Here is a 26813-nt window from a genome sequence, read left to right on the forward strand (position 1 = left end):
TTTGAGGGAGAGAGTGCATGTGTGTGCACGCAAGCGGGGGTCGGGGCAGAGTGAGCGAGAGAGAGAGAGAGAGAGAGAGAGAATCCCAAGCAGGCACTGCACTGTCAGCACAGAGCCCAGTGCGGGGCTTGATCTCACAAACCACGAGATCATGACCTGAGCCGAAATCAAGAGTCAAATGCTTAATTGACTGAGCCACCTAGGCACCCCAGCATTTTAATATTAAAAAAAAATAATAACTTAGCTGAATATGTGGTGAACTTTCTGTAATTCTACCAACTCACTGCAAAAAGATGGCAATTTGGCCGGTATGTGGAAGGTATGGTCTCCTGAATCACTTTGGAAGCGCGACTGCTATTCTTTTCTGTAACGCACAGTTTTTACACCAGAAGCCACAGTATAAGCTCTTTGAGGGCAGGGATTTTCCTTTATTCACCGCTGTACCCTTAGTACCTAGAAGAGCACGCAGCGCGTACTAGGCACTTAGTAAGCATTTATGGGTTGAAGGAATGAAATCATTGCATGCACTTAGACAGTGAGCTTTACTTTAGTGCTTCTTAGTTTGTACCTCGCTCTTCATAGGGGAGCATGTTTTCTGTGACAATTGTGTGGCATTCACATTAAGTAGAATGGATACTCTTTCCTGGTTTTACCAATAGCAGACTATCTGGTCTGTCGGTCGATATAGCAGGCACTACTTAACTAACAGTCTTCCCTGCCCCTGCCTCTTCCTTGCTCAAGAACTATAATTTTATTCAGCTCTTGAGCAGGTATCTGTATTAGTTTAAGCCTTTTATAATAATCTTTTGGTAATCACAGTGACTGGCCTGCAGTGGGCTTATGTCATTGGTTCTGGCCCATGAGATGTAAAAGTTTCCTGAGGGAGGGTACCTGGAAAGATGTTCCTGTTCGATCAGAGAGAGATCATTTTGTGAAGAGAGCCTCTTTTTGTCTCTACTCACCTTTCCTGCTTTTGAATGTGGTGGTGTGAAAATAGATGCTGAAAGCTGTAGCAGGTAACTTGTAAGCTGAGGGAACGGATAAGAGACCCTCAGACACCTGCCGAGTAGTGCCTTGGCATCATGGGTCTTTACAATTAAAGCATTAGAGGTTGAGGATTCTTTTTTTTTTTTTTTTTTTTAGTGTTTTTATTTATTTTTGAGAGAGAGAGAGAGAGAGCACAAGCCAGGGAGAAACAGAGAGAGAGGGAGACACAGAATCTGAAGCAGACTCCAGACTCTGAGGTGTCAGCACAAAGCCGGACATGGGGCTCAAACTCACGAACTGCAAGATCATGACCTGAGCCTAAGTTGGAAGCCCAACCAACTGAGCCACCGAGGTGCTCCCAGAGGTTGAGGATTCTGTTCCTTGTAGCCAGTTCTGTTCACAGCCAGGATTTGTTGATTGGTAGATCCATTCCAGCGTATTTTATAATTGCCTTTGATGAATACGTGGCTAACACAGAAATCACTCAGTCCACCCATGCATAAGGCAGTCGAGGGTACTGTCCTCTATTTTATGTTCATGTCAGAGTCACCACACCTTGTCTGCATCTGTTATCGAGTGCATTTTCCCTGGCTCTGTATTGAGGACAGGTCTTGAGGAACATTCCCATATTCCAAACTGCCAAGACAAATTTTATATACTTTTGTTTTCCCAACTATTAGTTATATAAAACCACAAAAGTTTTCACTGATCATTCAGGAGAGTTGGAATCAACTTTATTTTCTTTTTGTTTATAGGTTTAATTTTTTCTTCATGTATCTTACTTCAATATCATTCTCCTTTTATTTATTTTTAAAATTTTGTTTCAGAGAGAGTGAGAGCTAGGGGAGAGGGCAGAGGGAGAGAGAGAGAATATCCCAAGCAGGCTCCACGTTCAGCGTGGAGCCTGATGCAGGGCTCAATCACACAGCCCTGGGATCATGACCTGAGCTGAAATCGAGAGTTGGACACTCAACCGACTGGGCCACCCAGGCGCCCCTGCAATCATACTTTCAATAGAAGTAATCACTTAGCTCTGCAATTTGGGAGGAATAGAATTGTCACTGAATAAATTGCCGCCTCTTTTCATGCACTCGGTGGTTTGTTAGCACTCTGCAACATGGGACAACCTCTAGGTCTGCACTGGACCATTTTACAGTTCCAGATTGTTACTATAAAACATTTATCGCCCTTATTTTAGTACCTTTGTTGGGACATTTTTATTACTTTCTCCTCTGTGTGATTATCATTCCACTTCAGACTGCCATTAATTACCGTGTGGTTAAGCCCCATCACAGCAGAAGCCTTTACACGGGGTCTTCAATCATCTAAACTGCATGAGCACAGTACATCGTTCCCTGTCTGTATATACTGACTTCAATTTGCCAAATTATTACCATTACTGATAATATTGCCAGCAATAATTTTTACAGCTCGGATGAAGCTAGCCTTACTGCAGAGTGGCCCCATTGGCCACTTGATGGTACGACAAGCCTCTAAATTTATTGTTTTCTGAATTGCACTAAAGTACGATCCTGGTTGCGCGTTACGAAGCTGGTTCACACGCAGCCACACTAGTTATCGGGATGACTGGATTTATTTGAATGTCACCGAATTCCCCGCTTGTTTCACACCCCTCACCAGTGTCAGACATTATTTTTCTGAGTAAATTTGTGTACTGTTTCTGTTAAGCGAGCAACCATGTCAGTAAAACGGTGTAGCCTCAATCAGATTACAGAATGATTGATCTTTTGTTTCCTAACCAGTAGAACCTGTAGCCACTCTTGTTCAAAACATCCTTTGGGGCTCGTGTCAGCATTCAACAAGTTACCATTCACCAAACAACTGATTTCTCTCAAATGTGCCACTTAATTACGTTTTCAGGAGTTTTAGGGTCGTGTGCACTCCTTGAATCTCTTTTTCTTCACCACTTTGTAGCTCCATGATCTTGGGCAAATTACTTAACCTCTCTGAGTCTCCTCATCCGTGAAATAGAAGTAATAAGACTCAGGTCACAGTTACTGGGAGAATTAAGAGGTCTCTGTGAAAGTGCTTTTGAAGCTATAATTTGGCATTCGGTCGTAAGGAGGCGTGATGGAGGTGTCTGTGACAGGCCAGTTTGGTTGTAAGTCTGACACAGATCAGTTTGAACAACCTTGGCTGAACTTCAAGCCACACTGTGGTTGTTAGGATACCTCAGGTTGGCTATCAATTAGTTGGGGCCATGTTAAAATGAGGCAGCCTATAAACCAGAGGTACCGCCAGCTGGGATCACCTGGATTGGTTTTTTCACTGGGCCTCCTGATGTCAAAAGAGAAGAGCGGTGTGTCTCCTCCAGGGACCATATTCCTGAATTCAGCCTCTTCCCATTCCGGCTACCGACGCACACAGCCTGTTCTGTGTAGACAGGAGACGACTGGCACAAGGCTAGAGAGTTAGGGCTGTCAGCTGTGCACACGTGGGGGCACTACGGCTGTGGTGGTATGTGCTCCGTTTGCCTGGCAACTCCTCTTCCTGGGCTGCAGATCTTACTAGACCTCCTTTTCTAGGTAGATTAGTTAAAGAGTATATGCAGGCCGTCAGGTCAGGTAGACCTAGATTTGAGCCCAGACTTTGCTGCCTGCTCATGACCTCAGTAAGCCTCAGTTTCCTGATCTGCAAATAGGAATAATAATAATAATAATAATAATACCTCAAAAAGTAATAGTACCTTATAGCCTTATGAATGAGCATTGATCAGAAAATGGGTATATATAAATATTAGCACAGAACCTGGCACCTAGTAAACAGCCAATACATTCACACTTTAATGTATGTATAAATTTATATTCTCTCCTTTGGAGAGAACAAAATGAATAAACATGGAAATGCTTCAACTTTAAATCATCCCACCGTTGTTGCTGGTCTGTAGATTTTCTTGTTTCCTCTCAGTGGCAACCCGGGAACCATTTCACTCTGACCTGCCTCTTTCATTCTGTAACTGGTTCTCACCAACCCTCAGTCCTCACACACCTACCCCTCCTGGTGGTACCAACCCCTTCCTCCATGAAGGCCTCTTTCCAGAAGATAGAGCTGACTTTTTTTAACTGGTTGGTTGCATTCTGGGTTTTGTGGAATAGGCATCTCTAAAATAATTTCCAGTGGCCTCAAGATGGTCTGCTTTGAGTCTCTTGTCTTCCTGTCACAGGGAATGACAGCCTTTCCTCCTTTCTTTGTTCTTCAGTGTGTTGGAATATGTCCTTCCAGTTTCTATTTGCAGAAGTCTTCACCTGAGTAATTCCAATTCTTAATCTCAATAGTTGACTTATATTGAATCTTCATCTCCTTCAAAAAATATAAGGAAATATTTGAATGCTTAAAAAGATGTAAAGAAAAATATAACAAATCCTCATGTACCCACCACTCGGCTGATTTACCTCCTTTGTACGGATGTGTTAGAGCCTGAGTCTTAGCATGTCCCATCTCTTGGTGCAATGTTTCCATCCAGTGCAGGGTGTATGTGTGCTTCACCCAGTGTTAAACTATCAGCATCCAGTCACTTCTTTGGCCTGAGTTAAAATTTAGCTTCTTGGGGCGCCTGGATGGCTCAGTCGGTTGAGCGTCCGACTTCAGCTCGGGTCATGATCTCACAGTCTGTGAGTTCAAGCCCTGCGTCGGGCTCTGTGCTGACAGCTCAGAGCCCGGGGCCTGTTTCAGATTCTGTGTCTCCCTCTCTCTCTGACCCTCCCCCGTTCATGCTCTGTCTCTCTTTGTCTCAAAAATAAATAAATGTTAAAAAAAATTTTTTTTAAATAAAAAAAATAAAAAAAAATTTAGCTTCTTGAGTTGATGGCTTATTTTAAAAATCTTAAAAATATCAAGAGAGTATTTAAGAGGGGCGCCTGGCTGACTTAGTTGGTAGAGCATGTGACTCTTGATTACTGGGTCGTGAGTTCAAGCCCCATGTTGGGTGTGGAGCCTACTTTAAAAAAAAAAAAGAGAGAGAGAGTATTTAGGAAACATCAACCAGAAAAACACGGTGGTTAATCTTGGTATCCAAGGTACTCCATATCAATCAGTTGGGTTCATTGTGTGCAATCTTGAGGTACACATAGCCTCCAAAAAGGAAAACGACAGTAACCACGAACTTGTATGCAGTATTTTATTGGTGGCAGAGCTTTCTTACACATCTGCCTATTTGTTCTTGACAGTGGACCATCTGAGGTATGTTCTACAGGCAATGGATTCTACATCCCCCTTTACAAAAGAGAAACAGTCATAGTGATGGGTCCAGAACCTGCAGCCTCAGCAGGTCCACAGACGAGTACTTTGCCTCTTCTGGCTCGTGGATGGATTTTTGACAGCAGATATTCACAATGTGTTGTCCCAGTTTTATTTTCTTTGATTTGAGCTCTTGCTCGTTTCTGATCGTTTGTTTAGTAAGTTTATAAGTACCCTTACTTTGGGGATTGATGAAAGCCAACAACCTTATCCACTGGTTAATAATATGCTCACTGTAGAAGACACAAATAATTCAGAGACCTATAGAAATGAAATGAAATGTCCCCTATAATCCACAGCCTAGCGATAAGCACTGTTAACATTTTGATGTATTTTCTTTCTGGTCTTTTCTATGCATATACTTTTTTTTTAATATAGAGATTATAAAAATATATTTTTTTGGCTCCAGTTTTCACTTTATTGAGATCGTTTTCTAGTGTTACTTAATAGCCTGTGAGATGTGCTTTTCAGTGGCATTATAACATTTCATCTGGTGGCTGAACAAATTTCATCATTCCAATTTCTAGATGTTTATGCTGTTTTCAGTTTTTAACCAAAATAACACCATGATAAACTGTCTTAGATCCTCTGACCCTCTGGTTATTATGTTAGGGTCAGAAATTATAAACCATTTTCGGGCTTATGGTATGTATGTTGCCAGATTGTTTTCCAGAAGGCTGTACAACATACACCCTCACCTGCACCATTAGATGGCGGTCCCACTGCACCCTTGGCAACACTGAAGAGAATGCTGTTTAGATCTTTGCTAACTTGGCGGGTAGAAAATGGTATTTTGTTTCTATCACATTTGAACTGCTACATCTTGTAATCTAGTTTTCTCCCTTGTATTTTGTGTGATGTCTTCTCTTCCTTTACTCTGTGTAAGACCAGCTTTGAAAGCAATGCCTCAGTTAAAATCTTACTCCTTTTCTGATGCTAATAGTAAGGACATATTGATGAGCTGAGCTGTATGAGCTCCCAGACTGTATTTATCAGTGTTAATAACAATTATCTTTTAGGATAAGCGTTGGACTCATAGAGGGAGATGAGATGGGTTGTTAGACCACCCACCTCTACCCAAAGGGAAGAAACAGCTCCTGGAAATGGGGAGATTCAGCTCTTCTGGCAGAACCTTGTTTCCCCTCTAGTATCACTGTGCTTTGCTGGAGGAAACAGGGAGGCAATTAGTGATGTCTTTTTTTTTTTTTTCAACACAATACTTAATTTTATTTTTTTTAATTTACATCCAAATTAGTTAGCATATAGTGCAACAATGATTTCAGGAGTAGATTCCTTAGTGCCCCTTACCCATTTAGCCCATCCCCCCTCCCACAACCCCTCCAGTAACCCTCTGTTTGTTCTCCATATTTATGAGTCTCTTATGCTTTGTCCCCCTCCCTTTTTAAAAATTTTTTTTTTAACGTTTATTTATTTTTGAGACAGAGACAGAGCATGAACAGGGGAGGGTCAGAGAGAGAGGGAGACACAGAATCTGAAACAGGCCCCGGGCTCTGAGCTGTCAGCAAAGAGCCTGACGCGGGGCTCGAACTCACGGACCGTGAGATCATGACCTGAGCCGAAGTTGGACGCTTAACCGACCAAGCCATCCAGGCGCCCCCCCAACCGTGTTTTTATATTATTTTTCTTTCCCTTCCCTTATGTTCATTTGTTTTGTCTCTTAAAGTCCTTATATGAGTGAAGTCATATCATATTTGTCTTTCTCTGATTTCACTTAGCATCATACCCTTCAGTTCCATCCACGTAGTTGCAAATGGCAAGATTTCATTCTTTTTGATTGCTGAGGATTACTCCCTAGTGTATATATACCACGTTTTCTTTATCCATTCGTCCATCACTGGACATTTGGGCTCTTTCCATACTTTGGCTACTGTTGATAGTGCTGCTATAAACATGGGGGTGCATGTGTCCCTTTGAAACAGCACACCTGTATCTCTTGGATAAATACCTAGTAGTGCAATTGCTGGGTCGTAGGGTAGTTCTATTTTTAGTTTTTTGAGGAACCTCCATACTGTTTTCTAGAGTGGCTGCACCAGCTTGCATTCCCAAGTGATGTCTTTACTCCAGTGCATTCAGGCTCCAGGTGTAAATGTACACAAGGTTTGGGATTTGAGGGATGTTAGACAAGACTGAGTTAGAAACGTCCCAACCAGGTAGTCCCCAGGATCCAGAATAAGGGCCACAGATGTTAAAGGGGAGACCTGAAGAGGAGACGCTCAGGAAAGTAGGAATGATTCTCATGACTCCTAGGACTAAGCTCTCTTTCCTCAGTGAGTCAATCTAGTTTTCCCAAACTGTCGTCATGTACCATCTTTGCGTTTTTTTGCCAAAGTCTGTTCTGTTATTTTACTGAATGCATTTTTAAAAAATAGCCTCTTAAAAAACCTCAATTAGATTTGTGTGTGTGTGTGTGTGTGTGTGTGTGTGTGTATTTAAGATTTTATTTTTAAGTAATTGCTACACCCAATGTGGGGCTCAAACTCACAACCCTGAGGTCAAGATTCACATGCTCTACTGACTGATCCAGCCAGGTGACCCACACTGATATATATATATATATATATATATATATATATATATATATATATATATATAATTTTTTCTTAATATGAAATTTATTGTCAAATTGGTTTCCATACAACACCCAGTGCTCATCCCAACAGGTGCTCTCCTCAATACCCATCACCCACCCTCCCCTCCCTCCCACCCCCCATCAACCCTCATATTGTTCTCAATTTTTAAGAGTCTCTTATGGTTTGGCTCCCTCCCTCTCTAACCATTTTTTTTCCTTCCCCTCCCCCATGGTCTTCTGTTAAGTTTCTCAGGATCCACATAAGAGTGAAAACATATGGTATCTGTCTCTCTCTGTATGACTTATTTCACTTAGCATCACACTCTCCAGTTCCATCCATGTTGCTACAAAAGGCCATATTTCATTCTTTCTCATTGCCACGTAGTATTCCATTGTGTATATAAACCACAATTTCTTTATCCATTCATCAGATGATGGACATTTAGGCTCTTTCCATAATTCCACATTGATATTTTATCTTTTTTTTTTTTAATTTTTTTAATGTTTATTTATTTTTGAGAGGGAGAGACAGAGCATGAGTGGGGGAGGGGCAGAGAGAGAGAGGAAGACACAGAATCCGACGCAGGCTCCAGGCTCTGAGCCGTCAGCACAGAGCCTGACGCGGGGCTCCAACCCATGAACCATGAGATCATGACCTGAGCTGAAGTCGGACACTTAACCGACTGAGCCACCCAGGCGCCCCACATTGATATTTTAAAGTAAACCTCATCACTTCTGTAAATTAGAAGTGGAAAGCTAATTATCATTTGCCAAAAATAGAAGAAGTAACCTTAAAAGTAAACACAGTGAAAAAAACAAAACTCTCTTATTAAGAAAATTCTAAACCAGCTGATGTTGCTTGCAAACATGTTGATCTGAGGCTGTCCTCTCTTTGTTAAAAAATAGCCTTAAAGACAGAGTAGCACCATACTGAGCCTGTCTCCTTTAGGCTAGCTGAAGGACTTTAACAGAATGAAAAAGGAACATCTCATTCATTCTGGAACTTGATGTTTCATGCTACATATGGACTGCCTAAAATTATCTCTGGTTCTGCCAGGAGTTCATGTCCTACTCTAAGGAATAGTTTAGGTTATGTTACCGTAGCAGATTAACTCTGGAATCTCAGTGGATTGTCACAACAAAGGTTCATTTATTCCTTTCTCATGCTACGTGTCCAGAGTGGAGTTGAGTGGGAGTGGAGGGCAGGCTCTACCCTACGCAGTCACTCTGCTTCCCAGGTGAGGGAGGCACCTGGCCAGTTACCACAGTAGAAGAAAGCTTATAGAGAGAGAACTCATCCCTGTGCTTGTCTACTTTGGCTTTGGAGTGATTTCCTCATTTCTCTCCTCAGCTTATTGGCCAGAACTAGTCTTCTAGCCTTGTCTGAATACGGGGCGGGGGTGGGGGGGCTGGGAAGTATAGGGGAGCACATGGGATATTTGGTGAGCATTGTTGTCTCTGCTCCATCAGTCTCTGCAGTATAGTGCTGGTCTAGATGCCTCTAGATGAGGAATGGATACAGCTGTTTTTATTTGTAGAAGGTAAAGATTATATATCAACTAGTTTGTCATACTGTTCATATTAAGCCAGTGAAGGTGGTCAGAAGTGTCAGATCATTCCCTGGTAATGATGTCTCCTTTCTTAAAGCTTCATCAAAGAACGGTCAAAAGTCAACGCAGTTCCTTTGAAGAATAAGAAGGCCTCCAGTTTCCATGAGTTTGCCCGGAATACCAGTGATGCTTGGGACATTGGCGATGATGAGGAAGAGGACTTTTCCTCCCCTTCTTTCCAAACTCTAAACTCAAAAGTTGCTCTGGCAACCGCAGCCCAAGTCCTAGAAAACCACAGCAAGTTGAGGGTGAAACCAGAACGCTCCCAGTCAACAACATCCGATGTTCCTGCCAGCTACAAGGTCATAAAGTCCAGCAGTGACGCTCAGCTGTCCAGAAATTCCAGTAAGTCCATCCTGCTCCCTTCCACAGCCTCACCCTTTTCAGCAGAGTGCACCTCAAATGAACAGTTTTTCTCTAGAGCATTACTCAGATCTTCCATTGAATGGTAAATGTGAAAGCTCAAGCCTGAGCCCAATGGGTCATAGACTCTGCCTGTTCTGCCCCCACACCTTGATGGCTACTTGGGGCTTCACTTGCTGACACCCCATTTTTGCCTGCCGTTTTGTTCTTCCTTTCCCTGTGATGGGGTCTAGAACTTTTGCTCTTTGGTTGCTTCACATTTCTTTGGGCCTGGTCAGGTTTAAGGTTATTGACTCATGTATGTAAAGTTGTTAGTGGCTGAATTTCACAAACGTGTGGCACTGTTGTTTGGCCTGTTCGGCCCTGGGGAGCAGTCATTAGTAAGGTTGTTCCTTTCCTGTTCCTAAGGAATGGAGCAACATGTGCCCGGAGGCTCTGGGTCACAGCCTCAGGTTGGGGGCGGGGTGGGAGGAGACACGCCTTCTGTTTCTTTTTGGGAAACTGGCTTCTGCAAGTGGTTGAGGTAATGGTGGTTTTATCAGATGTTTGGGGTCTCTCAGTGTACCCTCTTAACTATCCATTGCTGTATGTAATTTTGCTCTAGAGGGTTTTACGGAAGCCAGTTATTCTGAGTCGGGGAGGGAAGTGTCATTATTCCAGTGAAAGTTAGAATGGCTGACTGGTAAAGGGCGAAGGGAAGTGGAAGAATGTCAGAGCCTGGCGTGTGTCCCGACTCATGCTCTAAGAGAACAACTTCTGCAGTTTCAGAATAAGCACGTGGTCATGAACTTAGGCTGTGAGGCTGTTAAAATGCCACAGTCACTTTCCATCGCCGATCGGGCTCCAGGTTCCACCTTCAGTGCCGTGCCCACGTGGGTGTTCGGTGTTGACTGACTGGCCGTAGCTATAGGCTGTTGGAAGTGTCTGTGTGCTGTGATTGAGGGTGTTAAAGGATCTCAAGTGTGAGGAAGCACCCCCCTCCCCGCCCCCATCCCTAGTAAAGGTGCAGCCCTCATACAGCCAGGACCGTCCAGAACATTCCCTTTATGAGGTCCCCTCCTGTGAACATCATGTGATATCATCGCTCTCAGGCCCCCAGTGTGTGGTCTGTGTTTCCTAGGCCCCATGTTACACTAGGCATCCCAGCCAAATACCCTGTGACTGTTGCTTCTGTAAACCTTCTAGTTGTGCATGTTGCTGAGTGCTCATCTTTTTTTTTTTTTTTTCCAAGAGAGGATTTCTTTATTTTGTATTTAAAAAAAAAATTTTTTTAAGTTCATTTATTTTTGAGAGAGAGACAGAGCATGAACAGGGGAGGGGCAGAGAGAGAGGGAGACACAGAATCCAAAGCAGGCTCCAGGCTCTGAGCTGTCAGCACAGAGCCCGACGCGGGGCTCGAACTCACAAACCACGAGATCATGACCTGAGCCGACATTGGACACTTAACCAACTGAGCCACCCAGGCGCCCTGTCTTTCTTTATTTTTTGAAAAATGTTTATTTATTTTGAGAGAGAGAGAGAGCATGCATGCAAGCAGGGGAGGGGCAGAGAGAGAGGGAGAGAGAATCCCAAGCAGACTCCATGCTGTTAACACAGAGCCTGACATGAGGCTTGATCTCACAAACTGAGAGATTATGACCCGAGCCAAATGCTTAACCAGCTGAGCCACCCAGGAACCCCTCATCATTTAATTCTTGTTGTGAGTCCTGCCTTTTTTTTTTTTTAATTTAATTTTTTATTTTTAAAAATTTACATCCAAATTAGTTAGCATATAGTGAAACAATGATTTCAGGAGTAGATTCCTTAATGCCCCTTACCCATTTAGCCCATTTTTTTTTTTTAATGTTTATTTTTGAGAGAAGAGAGAACATGAGCGGGGAAGGGGCAGAGACAGTGGGATAGGATCTGAAGCAGGATCCGTGCTGACAGCACAGAGCCAGATGTGGGGCTTGAACACATGAACTTCGAGATCATGACCTGAGCCGAAGTCAGATGTTTAATTGACTGAGCCACTCAGGTTCCTTGTGACTCCTGCTTTTTAAGGCCCAGATAGATAAAAGAACATGAAATAGTTATGGCAGGACAGTCAGAATTTAAAACTGACTTTACTTTGGGGTAGTAAAATAAATAAGGATTTTGGAATCAGACAGACCTAAGGTGGCATCTCAGGTCTCACTAGCAAATCGCTTTTAACCTCTCTGAGCTGTGGTTTCTTTATCTGTAAAGTAATAATTCCTACCATATGTTGCAAGAATCAAATGAGAGATCCTATGTAAATGTGACCAGCATGATGCCTTATACGTAGTAGGAGCTCAGGAAATGTCAGTCCTATACTGCGCGTTTCTCCTTCCTATCATCTGGGTTAGAAATGTCAAGAACCAGCCATGTGGTTCTGCTGGGGTCTGTGTTCCTGTTATTTCAGTCATATCCCAGCAGAATTAAAAGCTGGCTCACCTTGGTGGGAAATGTAGGAGCACAGAGGAACCCAAAACAGGGTTGCCTGGGGCCAGAGCCTCTCACCTGCTGTGCAGGGCACATTGATGGGCCAAGAACAACTTCGGGTTGCGCCGTGGATATTGATCCTCTCAGCCCTTGGGCCAGCTGCATGGGGCCTGGGGCTTCAGGCAAGCAGCCACCTGTTTTTATTACATGTGCCCTACTTACATGCCTAACCGACTGAGCCACTCAGGTTCCCTGTGACTCCTGCTTTTTAAGGCCCAGATAGATACAGAATATGAAACAGTTATGAAAGGACAGTCAGAATTTAACTCACTGCTTATGTGCTCTGTGATGTGGAAAGGGAAGGCAAACACTACCTTAGACCGTGTTGCCCCCACATTCAATATTAGGCATGAAGACACATCCCAGGTTGGGGTAGAAAGGAAACATTTGATTTCCATCCAGAGTTGCCAAAACAGTTGTCACAGTTGCTACGGCCTCTGGAGTCTGTTAGCACATAAGATGCCTTGGGAGCCTGTGATAAAAATGCAGCCCTTCCCCCGGGCAGACGGTTTCCATCCCCTGGCTGCCCTCAGCGGGCGCCTTGGGGCGGCGTGCCAGCTGCTCGGACCCGGTTCTGGCGGAGGGGCCAGTACTGAACAGCCAGCTCAGGGTCCCTCCACGTCCATGCACTACATTGCCGCCTGTTCTCTTTCTCTTTCATTATCACAGGTGACACATGCCTGAGGAATCCACTCCACAAACAGCAGTCACTCCCTCTCCGACCCATCATCCCCCTGGTTGCCCGCATCTCGGACCAGAATGCTTCCGGGGCGCCCCCGATGACTGTCCGGGAGAAAACCCGCCTTGAAAAATTCCGTCAGCTTCTCTCCAGCCACAACACTGACTTAGGTGAGTCCCCATGAGCCCCGGGCAAGGTAGGACCTCTTGGTGACTGGAATTCTCAGAGACCTGGAAGCTATTGCTCTTTATTCTTCCTTCTTTTACTTTTCCAGCATCTCCTGATCTGGTGCCCATTGCAGTGACATGCAGGTATTAAGTCAGAAGTATGTTACTAGAAATTAGGGACCAAATTAGGTGGGACTGGATTCTGCGGCCCGTAGACCATAGTGTAGCTGTTCTGGCTTTGGTCTCCTCTGCCTCGAGGCAACTATGACTCAAATCCACACCCACGGGTCTCTCTTTGCCCCCCCTGAGTCTGATCTCCGAGCTGACTGCATCACTACTGCAGAGCCGTGTCTTCGCCACTTTGCTGCTCAGGGCTGTTGTCTGGGGCTTTCTCCCCGTGCTTGTCGGTAGCCGCTGCTGCTGCTGGTGGTGGTGGTCTTTCTTGAATGGTGGGAGGAATCAGGCAGTGCTGGCTCAGGGTTGTCTTAGGGCATTTGTGGGAAGGGCTAATCCAATCAAGCCGTTGTCCGTTTGCAGATGAACTGAGGAAGTGTAGCTGGCCGGGGGTTCCCAGGGAAGTTCGACCCATAACCTGGAGACTCCTGTCGGTGAGTTCTGCCCGCTGTGTAGAGAAGCGTGAGCCTCACACAGCCCTTCTTACCTGCTGAGGTTAGTGTGGGCACATTCATCTTACTGCATAGACTCCTCCAGTCCCACTGGGTGTGGCAGATCTGTGGGACTGTCATCTTATTTCTGTGCCTAAATAAACACATCCTTGCGAGTTATTCACGCACGTATAGAAGAGCACAGCTTTTCCCTGTTGGTGTATCCCCCCTTGCTCAACGCCAGGGAGAAAGAGCGTAGTGAGGTAGGGATCTCAGCACTTGTTTGGACAGGCTCCCACACTCCCCAGACTTCACTCTTTCCTCAGTAGGAATAACCAGAGTGGTGGAAAGCGACTCTGGCACTGTGAGGAGGTGAGACATGGGCCTCCCCCAGGAGCCTGCACCAGTCCCGCTCTCACTGAGGGCAGAGCACTGTGCCAGCCTCTGTGATAGGGACGCTCGGACTTCCTGAGCCTGTCACGTTCGTTCATTCATTCATTCATTCATTCATCTAGCAAGGAATTATTGAGGGCCTGCTGTCTGCCAGGCATGGTGCCAGCAGCTGCGAGGATACACAACAATGAATGAAGCCTGGTCCCTGCTCTGCAGGCCCTGCCTGGGGAATGTATTACATAAATGTCTGCGAGAGGAAGTGACTCTTTCCTCAGTGTTCCCCACGAGTCCCGATCCTGCGGCCATGTAATCACTGCCTCCGCCACTTCTAATAAGTTTGAATGCCAATAAGAGTAGATTTGGTCGTGGTCTCCGGAACGGGAGCCGCACGAATTGAGAGTGGGCTCTAGACCAGGAGTGAGAAGGAAAGTTGGCCTGAAGCTTTGGCTAGGCGGGAGGCTGCTGCCAGAAGTTCCGTGTCTGCACGTTGTGGCTGCCCGTGTCACAGATTCCATTCAGCTTTCTAAGCTGGCAGTTCTGAATATTAGCGTGGAGAAGAATGTGTGACTGGCACAGACTTCCAAGGCACACCCCTGGGATGTGCCGTAGAGGTGGCCGTAGGGCTGGGATTCCCGGAAGTATCGCCTTGCACACACGCAGCCCTCCAGAGGCCCCCACTTGGGTCCAGTTCCCTCCCACTGACCTAGATCCATTGCTCTGCTGAGCCAGCTGCGGGGCGCTCACCAGCAGCACGCACTGCAACTACAGTGCAGGGCTGCGGGAGTGTGCACGTAACCCTGGGAAAGCTGGCCTGGCTTCATCTGCCCACATGTGGGTCTCATTGAAGGAGGAGAGAGCAGACGCTGGGCGGCCGGACCCAAAAAGGGAGGATTCTTGTGCTCTTGGCAGCTGTTCTTCCGCCCCTTTGACGGTTGCCAAGCCAATCCTTAGGCTAAAATAAAAATTAAGGACTCGTGCAACCAGCGTGTGTCCCCGTCTAACCACGGTCCTGTCTGTAGGGCTATCTCCCAGCAAACACCGAGAGGAGGAAGTTGACCCTGCAGCGGAAGCGGGAGGAATATTTTGGCTTCATTGAGCAGTATTATGACTCTCGAAATGAGGAACATCACCAGGATACCTACCGACAGGTACAGTCGTCACCTTTTTGGTTATGAATCATAATTGTCAGGTGTATCTCCTGGGAGAACTGTCATAGTGCAGGATTTCCGAGTCTTCAGGCTTTAGTATGCTGGTTAGGAATTAAATTTATTCCCGGAACTGCTTCTAATTCCTGTTTCTAATGAGTAGCTCTGATTTTAGCCATTTTAAATAGAGTTTTTGTTTTTTTTGTGTTTTTTGGTTTTTTGGTTTTTTTTTGCACTGATCAGTGGCATTGCTTCTCCAACTTCCACATGCATACAAATCATCCAGGGTCTTGGTAAAATCCCACCCAAGCGTTATGATAAGATGCAGATTCTGATTCAGTGGGTCTGGGTTGAGACCTTCACTTCTGACAAACTCCCAGGCGGTGTCAACACTACTGGTCCCAGGCCGCAAATAGTAAGGGTCCCCGGGCACAGAGTGAAAGAGAAGCTCACTCAGGAGTGGTCCAGTCCCTCTAGACTGTGTGACATTAGTATGTCCACCTGGCAGCTAGTGCCGTTTCAGCACCCATGTCGGCCCGTGTGTCTGCAGGAGCAGTAGTTACCAGCAGGCTCGGCAGGCAGTGTTCCACCACCCTCACGGTGGTCCCCACCGCCTGCCAAAAGAGGAGGGGAGGAAGAAGAGGGGCGAGGGGAAAAGCCCAGGTTGCTGGCAGCTGTCTTCAGGAAGCCTCAAGAGCCAAAGTAGCTTCTGCTGCTGTCGCCGCCACGGTCCTTGGGATCGATCGTTAAGGCTCGGAGAAATCCTGGAGCTGAAACCAGCTGTCGTGACCTCTTTGGTAACAGAAGTGAGGGCTTGGCAGTGACAGTTACTGAATGCCGGCTCCCTCTGGTTCCCAATCCAGTCACGTGTCTGCCACTTTCAGAGCTCTCTCCGCTCTTGGGAACTATTGATGAGTAAGACTCTGAAAGAGGGACGCACATTTTGATCATGCCTGTTGAGTAAGCACCAGCCCAGAGTGAAACAGACTCCAGGGCGATTCTCTTAGGCCCTGGGTTCTCTTAGGTCGTGAAGCCCGTTGCTGTTCGACATAAGTGGTTTATCTGCGGAGGTTTCCTCAGTTTCAGTAAGCTATTGCTGTCATGGAAACGTATTCCAGATGGACAGGCGGGCTTAATTAGACTCTTCTGGTATGTCCGTCAGTTCTTTCTGAAGATACTGTGCTGTCACTCTTACCCCCTTGATTCGCAGATCTTAAGAAAATAACTTCTCAAAAGAACAAACTGGCATTTGTGTTTTTAGACATGACTTCTCTTTTTCAGATTCACATCGACATTCCAAGGACAAATCCTCTCATTCCATTGTTCCAGCAGCCGCTTGTACAGGAGGTAAGGGAAGTACTTAACCGTTCTCGGCCCTTCTCCGCTCCATGCCTCCACAGCACCTGTTCTGCATGTGTGTGTCCTAGACCTCCCTCCGGCCGTGGGCAGGTGTGTGGCTAATCATGGGGGTACCTTCTGTTCGGATACGGAGCTGTGGTCCCTGCAGAGCTCTTTCTTGTGCATTCTCATTTGTTCTCCTCGACAAATCTATGGGCCAGGTCACACTCTGAGAAGTTAAGGGGCTTATCCGGGGCTTTAAAGCCACACTGGAACAGGATGAAGGCTAGAACTCATACCTCAGAATTCCTAGTCCTGTGTTTGCTCTACTTTATCAAGCTGGGCTAGTGATGGTTTTTTTATTGTGGTAAGTGTGTGTAACATGAAATGTCCCATTTTAACCCTTTTTAAGTGCACAGTTCAGCGGCATCAAGTACATTCACACTGTGGTATGACTACCACCTGTCTTTATGACTTTTTTCGTCTGCCCAAACAGAAACTTTGTATCCATTAAATAATAATTCTGGGGGCGCCTTTTGGCTCAGTCAGTTGAGCGTCTGACTCTTGGTTTCAGCTCAGATCGTGATTCCAGGATCATGGGATCAAGCCCCATGTTGGGCTCCGTGCTGACATCAGGGAGCCTGCTGGGGATTTTCTCTCTCCTTCTGTCTCTGCCCCTCCCCTCCTCTCTCAAAATGAATAAACATTAAAAAAATAACAATAATTCTCCATCCCCAACAACCACCATCCTACTTTCTGTCTCTATGAGTTTGAATATTTCAGGTACTTCAGACAAGTAAGACCATATATTGTCGGTCCTTGCGTTACTGGCTTATTTCACTTGGCATGATAATATCTTCAGAGTTCATCTATGTTGTAACATGTGTCAGAATTTCCTTCCTCTTAAAACTGAATAATATTCGTTATATGTGTGTAACACATATTGTCCTTCTACTCTGTCCTCTGTCTGTGGACAGTTGGATTGCTTCCACTTTGGGTATTATGTCTGTTTGAGTCCCTGTTTTAAATCCTTCTGAGAATATACCCAGAAGTTGAAGTAGTCATGATACTGTGAAACCTGACAAGTCCACGAAACGCATAGAAGGTCTCAGTGGGACTGTTATCTTTTGACCTGAGCAGTAATTATAACCTCCTTGAGACTAGGGATTTCCTTAGCAGCTTCACGGTAGCTAGGACGCTGGGTGTAAGTGCTCTCTGAATCCTGTTTTCAGTTTTCCTTGGAATAGAGAGGGATGGTGGTAAACATGCTCAAAATAATTTCTATTTGACTTTAGATTATATTCATAATTCTATTTAAATGCAGATCTCCACTGGTGGGATCCTTCATGACTTACCAGTAGCATTAAGAAGATTTGAAGGGCGTGGTGACAGCATTATTTTAACTCTAAGATTCAGCTCAAAGGAAGCGGAAGACCCATTGAGGGTCCCTTTGTGCCTCCCATTGTTTCCCACGGCTCAGCCCTGCTTATGCTTTAACTTGGAGATGTTCAGATACTTCTCTTTTACCTGCGCGTGCTTACTATAAACTTGGAGACAGGGAACGCAGTTTGTTTAACATGCTTCTAGTAGTAGAATCTGAATACAAAGAAGGGAATTCAAACTACATTCTTTCCATTTTGTCTTGAATCATCTTTGCTTCTAGCTGGCTATAGTCCTCTCACAGAGTATTACTTAAAATGCCGACCAAGGAGCAGAGAACTAAGCAACACAGAATACTGAAAGGCTTGCTTTGCATATCTGAAAGGTAACTTGAGAATTGACTACAGTAAGGGAGAATTACCCAAGTACAAGAGGTGCAAGAAAAACCTTCAGGGATTATCCTTTCCACTCTTCTCCACAAGGCAAGATTATCCCAGGTTGTTTTCTGTCATGAAGGTTCCACGGTCTCCCCTGGTAACCAGGCCTGGTGCCAGGCCATGTCTGTGGCATCTTCACTTGTACAGTGTGTGAGCACCTGCATTGTCCCATCCTTACCAAGCAGGGATTGTCACAGTTCTCCTGATTGTGAGCTGCTGGCCTCCATGCCCTTGGCCACTGTTGAAACCAGTCAGCGAGGATCTGTGTTTTCACGAGGAGCTGACAGTGTGGAGCAGAAGCCCTGGGATTCTCTCTTTCTTTCTGTCTCTGCCCCTCCCCTCCTCTCTCAGAACTAACAGAGACGTCCAGACAGACACAGGCCACAGGAGGCAGGCAGGAGCCCCTTGGGATCTTCCTGAACGTGGTGGGTCTAGCCTGAGCTTGGGCTTGTGTTTCAAGGGAGGGAGGAAAGAATGTAAGAGGGCCCCCGTTAAAGTGTTGGGCCTAACCCATGTGAGGATGTCACGCCCTTCCCTCAGCCCCAGAGAGCAAGTGGGCAAGTCTAGTGGAGGCAGAGAGGCCAGCTTGCTTCCTGGTAGGGCTTGTTCTCACTGCCTGTAAGGGCAAGAGTGTTGACAATGGGCGTGTGTCTCATTTCCCTCTGCAGCTGGAAGGCAGACTCAACACGGGGGCTGGGACACATCCTTTATTGTGTCTCTAGATTCTCTACTTCTCTTCTGCGCTAGCTTACCAACTCCAAAACCATACAAGCATTTCCTTCCCGTTGTTCTCCCTGGGGGGCTTTCTTCCTTGCACCTGACCTCTAAGAAGGCCTCTTCAGTCTGCCCCCAGAGCCCGTGTGTGTGCAGTGGAGGCCCTCTCATCTCCCGTGCCCCCCACACGTGGTCACCATCAGCTCTGCCGTCCCTCTGGTGTGGCTCGCAGAGACACGAGGCAGCCCAGTCAAAGCCAGTGTAAGGAACGTGTCGGACTGGCAGTTTTGGCCACCAGGATGAAGCCCAGGGATGAATAGTATCAGAGAAGACGGGGGGATAGCTGAGAGCCTAATGAAGGCAGAGGGAGTGTAGCTGAATGGGGCAGGACCAGACTCTGAAAAGGGACCCTAGACATCTTTTCCTTCTCCCCAGTCTAGGTCTCTGGTCTCTTGTGGCTAATATACTTAACCCCGGTGGCTTCCTCATGGAGGCCCAGGCTGATTTCTCTGTTCTCAAATTCCCAGCTGTAGGATTTGGTTTATTTGCTTTCCTTTCCCCAGCAAATGTCTGGGTTGCATCCTGATACACACAATGACTTCCTGCGTTGATAGTTCTCAGTCAGGTCGGGCTAGGAGTAAGTCTAGGTAGAAGTTTTCCTCTGTCTCAGCGGGGAGAAAGGGGAGCGTGGTGGGGAAGGCGTTTCTACTCCACATCCTATGATGATAAAAAAAGGTGTCAAAAAGGTATCAGAACTTAGATGTTTTACCATCTTGCTTCTGGAAATCAAGAAATCGTTATCTACAAATGAGAGTGGGGTGGCCTGGGTTAGGGACATCGATAAGCAGACCTTTTCCTAAGCCCTTTGTGTCCCTGCCCTCCCGTTTTCCTCATTTTATTTTATTTTTTAACATCCATTTATTTTAGAGAGAGAGAGAGAGAGAGAGAGAGAGCGTGCACAAGTGGGGGAGGGGCAGAGAGAGAGGGAGACACAGAACCCGTAGCAGGCTTTAGGCTCTGAGCTGTCAGCACAGAGCCCGACATGGGACTCGAACCCCCAAACCATGAGATCATGACCTGGGCTGAAATCAGATGCTTAACCGACTGAGCCCCCCAGGCCCCCCCCCCCATTTTCCCCATTTTATATCACAGTGGCTGGATACTGAAAAGAGAAACAAAGGCAAGAACTGTCTATCCACCCCTGCTTAAAAACAACCAGCATCTTAGAAACTTTCTGCATTTATAAACTTCCTTTGTCCCAGAGTAGCTTTAGAATTTTCCTAAAAATTTGGCAGCATCCCTGAGGCAAATTGTGACATAGGTAAATAGAGGGAGGGAGGGTATCCCTATGATTTAACAGTCCTGTCTTCTCTCTCCTTTTCCTAGATCTTCGAAAGAATTCTATTTATTTGGGCCATCCGACACCCTGCCAGTGGGTACGTCCAGGGAATTAATGACCTGGTCACTCCGTTCTTTGTCGTCTTCCTCTCAGAATATGTGGGTAAGAAGCATGAGTACCAAGCTGAACAAACTATTGCTCTTTCTTATCTGCGGTCTGTTTGTTTCTCCCAAGAGTGCAGCCAGTAGGCCAGTCTTGCTAAAAAAGAGGTAGTGGCCTTCGAATACACAGCTAAACCTGTCTGACAGCAGAAGCAGCCTGGAATTTATCTCTAGAGATGGCCACAGACGTCACCCAAAAAGGACCCACTTGGTTCCAGAATGACCAAATGGATACCTTTTTTGTTCTACCGTAAGCAGATGGTTTGATGCTTTATTTGAGGTCCTTTTAGGATTATATTGAACTCGTCTCAGACACAGGCCCTCATCGTGGAAGCTGGAGTTTTAGATTGTACACCAGGCCTCCACACTCCAGTTCACATGCTGTATGTTGGCAGCATGAAAGGTGCTGGCATCAGAATCAAGCGCACGTTGGAGGTCCTGGAACAGGCCGAGGAGAGCTCCAGGACCTTGATTTCTCCCCTCCTCCTGCTCCTCTAATCCCACTGGGTTCTTGTCACTTTGGATAGGGTGATTGGATACCGTGGTGGCAGTTAGGTTTTCTTACAGCTCCAGCCTCCTCCTCTGGCCAGGCCTGAATTGGGCAGAGTCTTAAAAGGGGTTGAGGATCCTCCCCTTCTCCTTTTGATTTCTTTATCCGCTTGTGCTTAGAGACTCCCAAGAAAACCCATGTGTCATGTGTATTTGCTCAGGCAGTTAAGGAGAAGCTCATGTGGAAATCAGAATGTTGGAGGGGGTCTCAGAACATCATCCATCTATCCTCTCATTTCACCAATGGGTTGTGAGATGCCCTGTCTCCTTGTTGATGGCAGAGCAAAGACTAGAAGCCTTTCTGTAGGCGCTGGAGGTGGTGGGTTATTGTGGGTGTTGGAGGAAGCCGGTGTGGGAGAGGAAGAGGGTAATGAGAAGTAGACCAGAGTGGAGCCCCTTGGAGGGTAAGGGCATGAAACTATCTCACTTGATCCATCCCATTCATTGTTTTCTCATAGGGCTCAATGGATGGTGTTTTGGTCTTTTATGAGGCAGTTTCCGAAAAGTAAGACAACTAAATGACACCATCCCCCATTCCCTTTATTGGCAGCAAGCTGAGCAGGACTGGGAGGAAGGTCTCTCTTGCCCACTCTATCTGGGGGTCCTAAGCAAAAGAAAGATTAGTTAAAATGTAGCTACGGGGGCGCCTGGGTGGCTCAGTCAGTTAAGCGGCCGACTTCGGCTCAGGTCATGATCTTGCGGTCCGTGAGTTCGAGCCCCGCGTCGGGCTCTGTGCTGACAGCTCAGAGCCTGGAGCCTGCTTCCGATTCTGTGTCTCCCTCTCTCTGACCCTCCCCCATTCATACTCTGTCCTCTCTCTGTCTCAAAAATAAATAAACATTAAAAAAAAAAATGTAGCTACGAAAAGCAGATAGGTAATGCTTTTGCTAGAGGACTTTTCATTTTCCCTTTCACATTAATGGGTCAGCTTTCGGAGGCAGCTTAATTCTGTGTGTTTAACTTTATTAAGAGCAGTGCAGCTAATCTGTTGGGATTTGGGGGTTGCTTCCTTGCAATAGTACTCTTCTAAAACACTATTAAAGGATGAGCCTAAGAAGGTAGTAATCCGTTCACTAATCTACATTTGAAGTGTAAATGCTGGCGTGGAATCTCGGTAACAGTATCATGCCAGTTACAAATAACCCTCAGCAGCTGCAGTCTCTAATTGGATATTTAATTATCTCGTTAGCTGCCATTTATATTGTATGCCAGATTTTCCTTTCCTTTCTGTAGGCACAGCTCTGTTGGTCCCACCAAGTACTGTGCCTTTCTTTGATAGATATGCCAGCATTCTGATCTTGGTATTGGCAGCCGCACCTGCTGACCCACGGCGTTTATGCACTAAAGCCTGGGCTTCTCCACCCTTCCTTGGAGGCAGTCTTGGCAAGGCCATGCCCAGTTTTACTGCTGCAACAGACTTTAGAAAGGTCTTGGTACCTCCTCCTAGACTGAGGAAGGTGGGCCCATTCTTTTTTTTTTTTTTTTTTATGAAAACTTTTGTTAGGTTAAGTTTCAAACAGATGTAACAGTAGAAAAAATCATGCCATAAATCTCCATATAGCTCTCACCCAGCTTTCCCAGCCAGGCTTGTTTTATCTATCCCTCTATCCGTTCTCTTCATCCTTTCCTCTTTGTGAATTATTGGGAAGCAATTAGACATCATATCATTTCATCCATAGATATTTCTATGTGTAGCTCTAGAGGATAGTGATTAAAGAAACTCACAGCCATAATGCAGTTATTACATCTAAAAAGTTGTAATAGCTCCATAGTATAATCTCATATATAATCAACATACACGTTTTTCTGATTCTTGTAAATATATTTAATAGTTTGTTTGAATCGGGGTACAGATTGGGTCCACACATTCTAATTGGTTGATGTGTCTCTTAAATCTCTCTTATTCCATCAGTTCCCATCCCTCTTTTTTTCCTTAGGAGTTTGTAGCTTTAGCCCTTGTTTTTCTGGTTTTCAGCTTAGGGCTTTACCACGCCAACCAGGGATAACACCCTGATTCTTAAAGCACTTTACCATTTTGCAAAGCACTGTGGCCTACCAGATTTCATTTAGTAGGCCCCAGTATCTCTTTAAGGTAGATGCACAACTCACTTTACAGGGAGAAATCCCAGGCTCAAGGATTTAATAAGCTTTCCAGACTCAGACCTAGGTCTTTTGACCTTAATACCTGTCCTCTTAATATGACTTGCTGCTGTTTCAACTTAGATCCCTGTTTTCAGACTTCTAATGGCTCCCTCTACTCCATTCTCTGTTCCAAAGCAGGCAGTACGTTTCTTACTGCTCCTTGCCTTTAAAAAAAAAAAAAAAAAAAAAAAATTGCGGTACAAAGTACGTACTCATTGAAAAAAATCAAAACAGTATAGAAATGCTGTTACCTCCCTTACTTCCCACTCTGATCTGGTGTATATTCTTCTAGACCTTTCCCTGTGTGTACTGCACATACTATTTTTCTTTATTGTGTTGAGAAAAAAATGGGTTTAAACTATTCATACTTTTCTTTCTTTTAAAGATTTTATTTGGGGGAGGTGCTTGGCTGGCTCAATGATAGAGTGTATGACTCTTGGTCTTAGGGTCAGGAGTTTGGGCCCCGTGTTGGGCATGGAGCCTACTTAAAATTTAAAAAAATTGCTTGTAAAGATTTTATTCTTAAGTAATCTCTACACCCAATGGGCTCGAACTCACAGCCCTGCGATCAAGAGTCGCAAGCTCTACCAACTGAGCCAGCCCAGTGCTTCAACTATCCATAGTTTTCTTTTCTTTTTTTATTTTTTATTAAAAAAAATTTTTTTTAATATTTATTTATTTTTGAGAGAGCGAAAGAGAGAAACAAAGCATGACCAGGAAAGAGGCAGAGAGAGAGGGGGAAGAGAATCTGAAGCAGGCTCCAGGCTCTGAGCTGTCAGTACAGAGCCCAATGCGGGGCTCAAACTCACAAACTGCAAGATCATGACCTGAGCTGAAGTTGGACGCTTAACCAGCTAAGGCACCCAGGTGCCCAACTATCCATAGTTTTCTATATCTTGTTTGTCTTCATTAAAAAAAAAAAAAAAAAAAAAAAAATCACGGCCAGCTTTCCAAGTCTGGACATACAGATCTACCTTATCATTTTCAGCAATGACATTTGTTCCCCTAATAAGGCTTTACTACAGTTTGTTTATTTAACGATTCCTCTATTGAAGGACATTTAAGTTGTCTACAGTTTTTAGCTATTATAAATAATATACCTATTTTGAATATCCTTATATATATTTTCTTGTGCATTTGTGTTAAACTACGTATTTCTCCTGGGGTGCCTGGCTGGCTCAGTTAGATGAGCGTGTAGCTCTTTATCTCAGGGTTATGAGTTCAAGCTCCACGTTGGATATAGATTACTTAAAAATCTTAAAAATAAATAAATAAACAAGCAAAAAACAAACCTTATTTCTCTGAAAGAGAGCCCCAGAAGTGAAATTGCTAGTCCTAAGAGCATGCCAAATAGGTACTTCTTTTTTTTATTTTTTACTTATTTATTTTTAATATTTATCTATTTTTGAGAGACAGAGAGAGCATGAGTGGGGGAGGGGCAGAGAGAGGAGACACAGAATCGGAAGCAGGCTCCAGGCCCCGAGCTGTCAGTACAGAGCCCAACCAACATGAGGCTTGAACTCACAAACTGTGAGATCATGAACTGAGCCTAAATTGGATGCTTAACCAACTGGGCCACCCAGGCGTCCTTAGGTACTTTTAAATTACACGTCTAAATTCTAAGTTTGTACCAGTTTATACTCCAGCCACTAGCGTGGGGTGCACTTTTCTTCATATCCTTAGCAGAACTAGATATCCTAATCTAATTCTATTTCACCAATCTGGCAAATAAACCATGGTTTGTGTTTGTTTTTGTTCCGCTTGTTCGTGAGTGAGGTTGTTTATCTTTTCTTCTGTGTACATATTAGCATTTGTTTCTTGGGGATCTGCTTGTTCAGATCCTTTGCCACTTTTTCCTGTTGGATTGTTGGTCTTGTGTAAAAACTTTTGTAGATTAGATATATTCCTCCTTTACCTGGTATGTGTTAAAAATAGTAGGCTATACCACACAAAATTGCTAATATTCAACCATTTTTGACCCCCCACTGCCAAATGAGAATTTTATATGGTTCAGCCTAATATTGTTTTTCTCCCAGACTATCATTTGTCTTTTAACTTTGTTGATTGTGTCTCCTTATATAGAACATCCTGATTTTTATGTAGTCAAATCTGCCCGTTTGACAGGTGTTTATTGAGCTCCTGCTGCCTGCCAGGGGATAGAGAGGCTAAAATGACAGAGGTGGGCCCTGCCCTCTAGTGGAGGGGCTCGCAAACAACAAGTAAACCAGTCCTGGCAAATGGTGCTGAGGTCGCGAAGGAGACCACTAGTTTGGGGGTTTGGTATCTTGCTTAGGAAGTCTTTCCTTCCCCACCTCAAAATTATGAAAATACTCTCTCCTGTTTTCTTCTAATACTCTTGTGGGTTTGTTTTTACATTTAGCTCTTTAAATTTCATTATTAATTTGTTTTCCTGAATGGTGAGGGTTGAGATTAAAGTTCCTGTGCAACTGAATGGTTCATTGTTTCAAACACCATTTATAAATAATGCATCCTTTCTTCACTGGTGTGAAATCCCTCTTGGTAATACAACATAAATTCCTTTATTTACATGGTTCTCCTTCTTTATTCTGTTCCACTTATTTCCATTTCGATGCCAACAGCACACAGTTGGGGTTTTGAGCTTTGTAGTGTGTTTTGTCATTATTCCAGGGCCAGTCCCTTTCACCACCTTTCTTAAAAACTTGGTTTGGCTCTTCTTCCATGTGAACTTTAATTTATTTTCATGTTTCTACCTTCCTTTCTAAATTTTATTTTAATTTTTATTATTTAAAAAAAATGTTTATTTGTTTTTGAGACACAGAGAGTGCGAGAGCAGGGGAGGAGCAGAGAGAGAAAGGGAGAGAGAGAATCCCAAGCAGGCTCTGTGATGTCGGCACAGAGCCTGATGTGGGGCTCGATCTCATGAACAATGAGATCATGACCTGAGCCGAAACCAAGAACGGAACATTCCGTCAACTGAGCCACCCAGGTGCCCCTCTAAATTTTATTTTAAATTCCAGTATAAGGTCGCCTGGGTGGCTCAGTCGGTTAAGCATCTGACTTCGGCTCAGGTCATGATCTCACGATTTGTGAGTTTGAGGCCCATGGCGGGCTCTGAGCTGACCGCTCAGAGCCTGGAGCCTCCTTCGGATTCTGTGTCTCCCCCTCTCTCTGCCCCTCCCATGCTCATGCTCTGCCTGTCTCTGTCTCTCAATCATAAATAAGTGTTAAAAAATACATTAAAAAATTCCAGTATCGTTAACAGTTACATTAGTTTCAGGTGTACGATATAGCGATTCAACGCTTCCATACAACACCTGGTACTCATCATGACAAGTGCTCCCTTAATCCCTGTCACCTGTCTCACCCATCCTCCCCACCATGTCTCCTCTGGTAACCAGCAGTTTGTTCTCTACAGTTAAGAGTCCGTTTCTTGGTTTGCCTTTCTCTCTTTTTTTCCCCTTTGCTCATTTGTT

At 44.9% G+C, this 26813-nt stretch overlaps 1 protein-coding gene across 1 annotated transcript in view; it reads left to right on the forward strand.

Moving 5' to 3' along the window:
• TBC1D22B (TBC1 domain family member 22B) overlaps positions 1 to 26813 on the forward strand; it is an 80596-nt gene that overhangs the window by 18475 nt on the left and 35308 nt on the right. Inside the window, exons 3-8 of the mRNA XM_042938610.1 lie at positions 9482 to 9789; positions 12979 to 13158; positions 13693 to 13763; positions 15173 to 15301; positions 16580 to 16645; positions 20554 to 20668. Coding sequence (XP_042794544.1) covers positions 9482 to 9789; positions 12979 to 13158; positions 13693 to 13763; positions 15173 to 15301; positions 16580 to 16645; positions 20554 to 20668 — 869 coding nt within the window. The remainder of the gene's footprint in view (positions 1 to 9481; positions 9790 to 12978; positions 13159 to 13692; positions 13764 to 15172; positions 15302 to 16579; positions 16646 to 20553; positions 20669 to 26813) is intronic.

Source organism: Panthera leo, chromosome B2, assembly GCF_018350215.1.
Source record: "Panthera leo isolate Ple1 chromosome B2, P.leo_Ple1_pat1.1, whole genome shotgun sequence".
NCBI classification, from domain to species: Eukaryota; Metazoa; Chordata; class Mammalia; order Carnivora; family Felidae; genus Panthera; species Panthera leo.